General features: G+C 46.9%; 1 protein-coding gene across 1 annotated transcript in view; it reads left to right on the top strand.

Moving 5' to 3' along the window:
- Nucleotides 1–1,392: 1,392 nt before the first annotated feature.
- Nucleotides 1,393–10,830, top strand: part of ALCAM (activated leukocyte cell adhesion molecule) — a 214,427-nt gene continuing 204,989 nt past the window's right edge. Inside the window, exon 1 of the mRNA XM_008158564.3 lies at nucleotides 1,393–1,977. Coding sequence (XP_008156786.2) covers nucleotides 1,905–1,977 — 73 coding nt within the window. The 5' untranslated portion in view covers nucleotides 1,393–1,904. The remainder of the gene's footprint in view (nucleotides 1,978–10,830) is intronic.

Raw genomic sequence — 10,830 nt, 5'->3', positions numbered from 1 at the left:
CTGTTGTGTGTGCATGTGTGTGCTTGTTTTATTAAGCGTCTCCTGCAGCAAACTCCCCTCACCCGCATCTAGCTGGTGATTCCAAGCCTTTTGATGAAAGCACAGTATGTGACCATCACCAGTTGGCATTCTCTGGTGGAGAGGAGCCTCACACAGGGGTGACCCTGCGATGCACGAAAGGCTATTCAATGCCCCGGCAAAGTGGTTCAGGGACCAATATTTTATTAAGCTTCGGGGATGAAAGCTGTGATCCTGCATCCCTGATTTAGAGCCACTTAAGGGCTCCGACAGCTCCACCCTGGTGTTCTAGAGGGAAATATTCCTTCATGCTCTCTGCCTGATTGAAAGCGACGCAGCTTCCAATGTTCCGCCTGGGAGGTGGTTCAATCTTCAGAAATTGCCCAAGAAGCCTGTCCATCTGCTGGGGTGCCTGGCTTTCTGGAACCGACAAGGAGAAGCGTGGCTTTCCATCTGCATGACTTGAGGATTTTCTGTGTGTAACTTAAAATCGCCGCTTAATTCAAAATTAAAGAGGCACGCGCTGGCTTTGTAGACACTGGGAAGATCCTTGTGACGAAGCATGCTCCCTAGACGTTCCTGATTTACTCTCCCCCGGGAAAGAGTAAATATTTCTATTTGGTATTGGGCAGTCCACTCAAGCCTTTAAAAAAAAAAAAAAAAAAGGTGTGTGCGAAACGGGGTGCGTGTGGGAATGGGGGGGGGGGAGGAAGGAGTAGAAATCAGCTCAATAAGTGAATTGCCCCGGGCGGACCCCAGCCTTTGGTTAACTCCCTAGAGGTAAGTTTCCACCATGCCCCATGCCGTCACCTCCAGCCCCTTCCTTCCTCCTTCGCTCCCGCCCTCGGACCCAAAGCCGTAGAGTTTCCCACCCCCTCTGCCCGGCCCCACAGCTCTCCGCACGGGAGAAGCAGACTGCAACGCCACCGCCGAAAAGTCCCCGAGGAGTGAGTCAAGGCGATGCGAGTCCTGGGGAAAGAGAAGGGCAACGTGGTCTTCGGAACCGCGACCAGGCTGGGCGAGCGGCGAGCACCGAGAGGCTCTATCACGCGGGTAACGCTACCGGGAAGCGGCCGCGTCGGGGCCCACCCGGAGCGCGTCTGCGTCCGCTCCCGATTGGCCGGCGGGCACCGGGGGGCGGGTCCGGGGGGAACCCCGCCCACTCCCGGGCGCAGTTCCTGAGCCGGGCCGAGTCTTCGCCTCGGTCCTGCAGCGCCTCTAGGCTGCGGATCGGCGCTGCAACCACCTGCTCGGCGCAGCGTCCCGGCGAGGCGGGCGGGGAGGGCGGGGGGAGGAGAGGCGGAGGGAGGAGGAGACCGGCGGCTTACCCACGCCTTCCCGTCCTCCACTCAGAGCAGCCCCGAGTGCTGCCGCCGCCGCTGCTATCCCTGCTGCTGCTATTGCCGCCCCAACGGCTGCCACCTGAGGAGACCGCCCGGACCCGCTGCCCCCCTGTTGCCATCCCCGGCTGTTTTCTTCCTCGCACCGGCTTTTTGCGCACACTGCCACGATCCTCAGCATTATTATTCCAAGAAAAGGGAAATAACGGACCGGGCAAAAAAGAACCACGCACACCTTTCCGAATTGCTCAAGTGTCTCCCGAGAAGAGAGGGTCGCCGTCCCGGGAGAAGCAGCCCAGGGGGCCAAGGGCGAGTGTTGAAAGGAGGGAGGAGGAGGAGTTGGCCCACTGCGTGGCGGAAAGTTAACGTGCAGCGCAGACCCGAAGGTGCAGCGCCCACAGACCCGGGGGTCGGAGTGTCTGGGAGAAGCGGCGGCCCCCTGCGTCCCGACCCGCGAGTGCGCGGGCAGCGCGGGGTAGGGAACGACGCCCCCTCCTGCTCCTGCGGCGCGGACTCCGTCGGTGGCTCCCGAGGAGGAGGAGGAATATGGCATCGAAGGTGGCCCCCTCCTGCCCTCTGGTCTTCTGCCTCCTGATCTCCGCTGCTGTCCTCAGACCAGGTGAGCAGAGGCCTCGAGGAGCCCCCAGGCCGACGGGGGCCGGTGGTGGTGGTGGGGGGGGGCAGTTTCCTTAGGTCCCCCGCCCCGGCCTTGCCCCGCGGGGCAGGGCGCCCAGGTGCGTCCGGGAGGTAAAGGGACGGCGGGGCGGGCGCGGGACTGGCCCGGGGTCCGGTCACCTGTGCCGCGGTTTGGGCTCGGCCGGTTGGCTTAAGTTTGCGCAGCCCCTGGGGCACTGGGTCAATCTCCAGGAACTTTGGGTGCGGCCGGGGTCGGGGCTCCAGGGACCGGCGAGCTGCATGCATTCGCCTGGCTCGCCCCCCCCCCCCCCCACTTCCCCCAGTGGCTCCCGCCTAGGCGGCGAGCTCTTGCCCACTGACAGTCCGGCCCCTGGGTCTCAGAGTCCACGTCACTTCGCTCCAGGCAGTTTTCCTTTCGCTTAGCTCTCGGAGGCAATAACTGCCCCGACTTTTTTTTTTTTTTTTTTTTTTTCGTGATAAATCCCCTGGTAACTTCCCCGTGGTAGGAGTGGAAGAGGCGATGGGAGAGGTGGAAGAGGAGGAGGGCTTGAACGGCTCCCTTCAAGTCCCCCTAAAGCTCGCAGCGCCCTTCGGACGCCCCCTCCCGCGTTGTCTGGGTGGGCAGTGAGTTTAGGAATGACGGCAGGCGAAGAACCCAGCCGGGTCTGTGAGACCTTCCCGTGGGGTTTGCGAATTTTCCAGGACTTGTGATTCAACCTCAGGTCTCAGTTCTGTTCTGAGCCTCAGAAAAAAAAAAAGGCAAAACCCCCCAAAACTAAAATATCTCGACGGGAATCCCTTCTCTCGCTCTAGGGCTGTCCCCTGGCTCTGTCCTGCCCAGACCACTGGGCGGCTGCCAGGAGTTGGTCCCTCGCAGCGCACTTGACAGAGCAGCAGGTTTATTTCCTCGCTCGACTTCGGGATTTTTTTAAGAATTTTTTTTTTCCCCCCACCCATAGGAAGTTTAGGTCGCTAGCCCTTTCTAGACAGTTGCAAGCACAACTCTTACTTCCTGTTACTTCAGGTTCTGTTTCTTTCTTTCTTTAGTGTTTTTCAAATTAAAACTCACTGCCTTTTTTTGCATCTTTAATTTGTGCCCATCCCTTCAGTTGTTGGCAAGGTGGGGCCGAAGAGGAGGTTTGAAAGCCTCTGGGTCTCTCCCAGGAAAAGGGGGGGGGGGGCGGTGGAGAGGGTAGGGGGGCCAGACTCGGAGGATGCTAAGTGCTTGTGACCTGCAGCTGTGTGTGCTTGTGGTTGGCAGTGGTGCGGGGAATGGAGGGGGGCCCTCTCTTTCTCAAAGTTCCATTTCTGGGGGAGGTAATGAGCTCACCTGCTGTTCTGAGGTTGGAGAACGAGGCGTGTGTGAACAGTCTCCGGGTGTGGAGCGGGGACTGTGAAACGCGAGTTCAGTCGGTTTCAAAGCAGGTGGGGGGTGGGGTGGGCAGGAACCCCGGGGGAGCGGGAGGAGAGACCCCCCCCCCCCCCCCCCTGAGGTTTGGCACAGTGTGGATTTTTTTCTCTTTTTCCTGATCCCAGTGTTGCTGTGAGAAGGAAGGGTACTCAATCTGGAGCCAAGAGGAGAGAGACGGGAGGATGAGGGTGCTGCAGTTCGTAAAATGCAAAGAAAATCACGCCCACCGTTGGGTTTCAGGGTAACCCTTTCGCCCCTTTGAGAGTGTCCTCTCACCTACAGCCCCACCCCGGGGACACACCCACACGCCCCGTTCCCTTCCCCGGCAGTCGCACTGGTTGGTATTCATTTCCAGCGGGGTCAGCTCGTGGGACAGGTTTCTCCGCACATTTAACTGCTAAAAGGGGAGCGGTTCCTCTTTCAGACCCCCTTCGTGGCGATCCCTGCGGCGCGCCGGCTCGCGTCTCGTCTCCGCACCCATTTCTTCTCCTTTTCCGCGAGCGTCAGGCGGGGTTCCCCTACGGGGTCAGAGCCTCAGCCCCTCAAATCAGCAGTTTCCTTGAATTTAGGCGGCTGGCAGATGCGCGAAACTCTCGGTCGGTCAGTGTGTTTTCACAGAAAGGACTATGGCACTCAAAGCGCCAGGTCCGGGCTGGAGAGCAAGTCCTGGATTGCCGGTGCGCCTGCTTCCAGCCCTCCGCGGAGCCCAGCCCGGTGCGGGTGCCCGCTTAGTCCCCGGGGCCAAGTGACTTCCCCGCTGGCCGCCCTTCCTTTCCGGAGCAGTTCTAACAGGGTGGGTCCGGATCCAGAGGACACACATTCGAGTTCATGAACCTGCTCCTGCATACCAGTCATTGATATATTTTTAGGCATGGCATGTTACCAGTTTTGAAGGGAAGGGAAAGTATATATGAACCACGAAAACTGAAAAGCGGAATTATAAAGGCAATGAAGTATGTGCACATCATCTGAGGGAGCAAGGAATCTCATTATTCTTATCGAAAGAGCGTCAGCCTGTGGTGACATTTTGTATTGCTTTTAAAAAGGCTTTCCTTGATTATTTACAACAAGGAGGTGTGGGGCCCTGCAGTTAACTGTTTCTTCACTTGGTTCATCTCTGCGCCCTCCTCTTGGGGTTTTTTTCTTAACTGCTCACTGATATGAGGTTAATTCAAAGACATACATATCCTTAAAGTGTTACATATCCCCATACACACTTTTTTTTTGGTCTTAGCGGTATATTATGTTCAGAAAGTATCAGTTTATCTCAGGAAGGCCTAGGGAAAAGCATCAACTGAAATCAAATGTCCTTTCATAATGTGAGACTATTAAATTTATGAATTTTAAAACTGAAAACTGCTTAGTATCCAGTAAATGTTGTTTTTTCTTTGGTGATTTATTTAATCCCATAAAATTACAATTTAATAGGGTATTATTTTCAGTAACTGCTTTTCTAGGTTTGGCTCAGGACCTATCTTCAGGCACATTGAGAAGTCATTTCACCTTTTTGGGCTTCAGCTTTCTCATGTGTAAGTGGAAGGGTGAACTAAGGACCTACTCTCTCAGATACCGTCAGCTCAAAACTGTTTCTGATTACCTAAGGTAAAAGGCCTATCAGGACAAGGTGCATTTTCTTGTCCTTTTCTAATTCTTTCAGACAGGCTGGATGCACATAATTTATAGAAGTTTTATAAATTACGTACCTCAATTGCTAATTTTCCATCTATTTCCTATCTTTTAAAACTCATTTTACTATCTTGTGCTTACTCCTCCAGGCTAGAATAGGGCTATTAAAAAAAAAAAAAATGTCATGGAGAGGAATTAGTCTCCAACTCTCTTGGGTTAAGGGAACCAGGAGAATGTTTTTAGATCTTGAAAATACCTATAAGTGTAACCCATCCCTCCTGAAAGCCTGCCTCTATTTAAACTTCATATATAGCTCCGAGGACAAGATAAAAGTGATAGTTGATGCTATCTATATTCATGTAACAAAGCCTTACATGAACACCTGTCAAGTGCTCCTAAACAAAGAAGTTGATTTGCACCATGGTCAGGAGTGCAATAGAGAAGACACAGAAAATACTAATGCTTTCCTCATGTTTTCAATTTTATACAAATCCAAAAGATTTTATGACTAATGTAACAAAAGTTGTATTCCAAACATTTTTTGACTTTTTAGAAAATTCAAACTATCATAACTGCTTCTTAAAATAGAAATTTGGAAGAGATTGCTTGTCTACTGTTGACTTATTTAAAAAAAAAATCAACAATACTTTAACAATGCAAATGTTACCAGAAAATTCTATCTATACTAGTATGTGTTCAGTTTTTAGCTATTCCATATATGAATGATGTGACCTTGGGAAAGTTATTTTCCTGCTTCTTTTATATCCAATCTGTAAAATATTCTCCTTATGTAATGCATGGTTCTGATTAGTAATTCCCTTGTTCAGCATTTGAACTTTTCAAATAAAATGTGCTATATTAAGACTTTCATTATATTCTTACTAGAATGACACTTTTTATTTCACTTAATTATCACTTCACCATTTTATTAAAAGCAGGCAAAATATTTCTTTTCTTTTATTCCCCAAGTTTTCATGCCACTAAACATAGGCCTTTGTAAAACTGAGCACTACAGTATCAGCATTACTTGGTGTAAGATGGCAGCATTTTGTCATATAGTATTTTTAATGCTCTACAATCACCTTGGTCTTATATTCTCAAACACATACCTCTTATTGCTCTGGCCATTTATTTTGTGTAAAACATCATTAAAGATTTCTAGCTCTCCAAAGCCATTAACTCAAGTAGACATATGCAATATAGATCTCAAATATGTAATAGAGCAACATGGATGCAGCTATGATAAAAGAGTATCTCCGTGCCTCTGTGAATGCATGTAAACTTAAATTTAACTCTTCTCAAAGTGCTATTTATTCTTTATTGTTAGGTTTTCGCAAAGGACCATTTCATTCTTTAAAATTTTAAATTAAATTTGTTGGGGTGACATTGGTTAATAAAATTATATAGGTTTCAATGGTAAAATATGTACACATATAATACCTTAATAAAAAAATTGGAAAAAAAAATTATATAGGTTTCAGGTGTACAATTCTATAACATATTATCAGTACACTGCATTGTGTTTACCACCAAAGTCAAATATCCTTTTGTCACCTCATATATGACCCCTTCATTTCATTTTTTATACATTAATATATGTGACATATTAAGAAATGAGCTAACTCACTGGAATACTAAAGAAAGTTTTCTTTGAAGTAGTGGTTGATGAAGTAATATTTATTTGATTATTACTTTTGGATATCAGTTTTTCTTTTAATAAGAAATGAAAAAGACCAGAAAAATACCCATTTATATTTCTCATTATTTTTTATTTGGTCAGAATTGTTTCTTCCCTGTGGAGATCAAAGTCAAGACTGTAATAGGTTCTCCATATCTAAGAAGAGGATTATAGGCTATATGATAAGTTTAAATCATACAGTTATTATAAGTATTCCTATAGTGTACAAAGTATTATATTTGGAAATACTGATATTTTCATCCAGCTAATTTCTCCACTTAAATAACAAAATGTATATTCTCTCCCTTTCACCTTATTATTAAGTGGAATACCATACATATTTCAGCTTAGACTAGTTTCAAATGTGCTGTGATAGTTAGTAATTGTTTCATGGTAACCTATTATCATAAACCATCATTGCAGTGTAGGTTCCAAGAATGAAATTAGCTTTTAGTGCTTCTTCTCTTATTTATCAAGTCAGTTATCAATTATCCATTACATTTAAGAGGAACTCAATGTTGTGCATAATCCAAAACAATTTCTAATCAAAAGATTACTTAATTTGACTTTGAAGTTCAGGTACTTCAATGAACATGCCTATGTGTGATTTCTAAGAATTCATAGTATTACAGCATAATGCAACTAAACTGTGGGAGAATGGATTAGAAATTAGATAGCTGTCTAGTTTCTCTGGCTTGATTCCCCCTTTTTCCTTTTCCTACAGCTTTCTCTTTATCACTCAGTGAACCATACAGCCTGGTATATCTAATGCAGTCTTGGTTTATGCCTGATGTCCTGATTCAGTTATTAACTGTACCCTATTTTACTCTCAGAAGTGCAGTTTAGATGACATGATTATTAATGACTTTCCTGTTTATATGTCTGTCTTAGAGTACTTAACTATAAGATGTGCATTCTTCATCCTGACCATTGCATGTTTTTAACCTTTTTTTTTAAATTAAAATATCAGCTACAGTGAACTAATAATAGGATTATATGTCCCTTTAATATCAAGTATAAGAGAGAGACAAGGATATAGCTTGGAACTCCAGAATATTGAGATGGGTGTGGAACATTAAGGATCTCATGGTTTGGAATGGAAACCGAATTCACCTGCGGTGCCAAGAGAATAATGGTGATTGAAATTCACCGGGAAGCTATACTTAGTTATAGAGTATCTAGGAAGGGCTTTTGCAGTGAGATCCTGAAATCCTTTCTCAGCCAATTGCACAATTCCCGTTCTGTTCTTCTGTAAGGTTTCTCAGCAGCTTTTTATAAATTTGGATTAAAAGAACTACAGGGGTGTCTATAAAGTTAAAGGAAGTCCTACATCTGTCTGTCCATGTAAGCTACAATTGTATCAGTTAGAAATGATGCCCTGATTTGGGGGTTCTAAACAGTTGGTGCCAAGACTGACTCTTCCTAATTAGGCACCCATGTGTTATTTGGTTCAGTTATCTCTGAGTGTCTCAGTTACTCAGAAAACCCAAACAATGGGTGGAGATAAGGAATGGTGAGTGGGTGTTATCTAAGCACACAGCTAAAGAAAGGTGCCATAGTATTGTCCTAGTTAACAGGGAAGAAAAATGGAGAAGGTATTGTCCTTTGTGGCTAAAACTCATGTCAGTATATTCCCAAGGATTTTCCCTGATAGTTGGGAGGTTTCTGGGTTTGGAATTTACCTAGCTTCAAATCAAGCAAAAAACATAAAAAGAGGTCTCACTACTATTATTAAGTTCTTGAACCATAGTGTATCAGTTAAATATGTGACATAATAAAGCACTGTAAAACATAGTGGTTTAAATCAGCAAACATTCTATGTAGTACATTATTGTGAAGCTTGGCAATTTAGTCTGGGCAGTTGGTTGATTTTCTGATTTTAGCCTGATGTCTTCATTCTACTAGTCTGCTGTGGTTCAGCCTAGGAAGCTTTACTTCTGGGAGTTGGCTGGTTGTTGTTCAGGGAAAATTGATTCTTCTTCATGGTCTTTTATTTTCTAACTAGTGGCCCGGTACACGGATTCCTGCACACTGAAAGGAAATTAATTAGAGAAAGATTCATGTGGTAATTATGTTACTGCAAAAATTACATGTCAAAATAGTATATATAATATAGTATAACATTAAAATACAAAATATTTTAAATCGCTATTCGCTCTTTATTGTAGAAGTTTCAGAGATGAAAGAAAATTAGTAAAATTTATATGAAAATATATATAAGTATATATAAATATATAAAAATATATAAGTTGATTAATAAATAAACAATAACAACATGATATAAAAACAACAAAGACATGATATAAAAATAACAAAAACATGATATAAAACAACATTGATAAAAACAATGATAAATTGATTAATAAACAACAACAAAAAAGACATGATATAAAAACAACAAAAACATGGACGATGCTTTCTTTCAGCTTCAGAGGTACGTTGTGCCAATATTTGTCTTCAGATACATTCTGGAGTCATGTGCGTCTGGTGCCAGCGAGAACTTTATATGTATCGTGCATGCGTGAGTCAACATTTATTTTTAAATTGCCAGTGTGTGACATATCAGATGGTCTGTCACTTAGTCTTTTATATTTCTACTAGAGGCCCAGTGCACGAAATTTGTGCACGGGGGTCCCTCAGCCCAACCTGCACCCTCTACAATCCAGGAGCTCTCAGGGGATGTCCTACTGATGGCTTAGGCCCACTCCCTGTGGTTCTCTGCTCTCTGCGGGCCTGGAGGTTTCGCTGCAGCCATGGAGATGAAGCCCCCATGCCCTGCTGTGGCTCTCTGCCTGCCTCCGCCATGCGCCATGCAAAGGAAGCCCCAATGCCCTGCAGTGTGCTCTGTCTGCCAGGCCTGGCGGCTTTGCCAACACCCGGCACACTAAGGAAGCCCCCATGCCCTGTTGTCCAGGCTCTGTCTGCGGGGCCTGGGGGTGTTCCCGCCACCACCTTGCTAAGGAAGCCCCCAAGCCCTGCTGTCTGGGCTCTGTCTGCCATGTCTGGGGACTTCCCCACCACTGCAGCACTAAGGAAGCTCCCAAGCCCTGCTGTCTGGGCTCTGTCTGCTGGGCCTGGGGGTGCTCCCTTCACCGCAGCTCTAAGGAAGCTCCCAAACCCTGCTGTCTGGGCTCTGTTTGCCAGGCCTGGGGCTTCCCTGCTGCTACCGCACTAAGGAAGCCTCCAAGCCCTGCTGTCTGGGCTCTGCCTGCTGGGCCTGGGGGTGTTCCCGTCGCCGCAGCACTAAGGAAGCCTCCAAGCCCTGCTGTCTGGGCTCTGCCTGCTGGGCCTGGGGGTGTTCCCGTCGCCGCAGCACTAAGGAAGCTCCCAAAGCCTACTGTTTGGGCTCTGTCTGCCGGGCCTGGGGCTTCCCCAGCCATCACCCTGTGAATGAAGGGTGATGGCTGGGGCCCTGCTGTCGGGGCTCTGTCTGCAGTGTCTGGGGGCAGATCAAGCCTCGCTGCTTGGTCCCCCGCAACCCCAGCGGGGCTGACAGACCCAGACGCTGCAGCAGCGGTAGAGCCGGGAGGCGGATCCAGCCTCGCTGCTCCTGCGGACAGGCCAGACACTCCAGCAGCAGGGCTGAGGGGACTGGGCATCGCCATCTTGTGGCTATGGGGGCCGCCATTTTTGTCGTGGAGTGATGGTTAATTTGCATATTACTCTATTATTAGATAGGACTAGAGGCCCAGTGCATGAAATTTGTGCACTGGGGGTGGGGGGGTGTCTTTCAGCCTGGCTTGCACCCTCTCGCAATCCAGGAGTCTGGCGGGGGTGGGCCTAAGCCGGCAGTTGGACATCCATCTCGCAGTCCGGGACCCCTTGCTCCTTATCACCCGCCTGCTTGTTGCTCCTTACTGCTTGGCTCGCTGCTCCTTAGTGCTGCCATGAAGGTAGGAGGGGCTCCTGCCACCATCACTGTGCTTGCCAGCCATGAGCCCAGTGTCTATATATATATATATGTGTGTGTGGATATATATATATATATGTGTATATATGCATGTGTGTGTATATATATATCAGTGTGTATATATATATATCTGTGTGTATATATATATATATATATATATATATTTATTATTATATATATATATATATAGATATATAGAGAGAGAGAGATA

The sequence above is a fragment of the Eptesicus fuscus genome, chromosome 3 (assembly GCF_027574615.1).
Source record: "Eptesicus fuscus isolate TK198812 chromosome 3, DD_ASM_mEF_20220401, whole genome shotgun sequence".
NCBI classification, from domain to species: Eukaryota; Metazoa; Chordata; class Mammalia; order Chiroptera; family Vespertilionidae; genus Eptesicus; species Eptesicus fuscus.
Note: the sequence above shows the minus strand (reverse complement) of the source record. Positions and strands in the feature narration are given on the sequence as shown.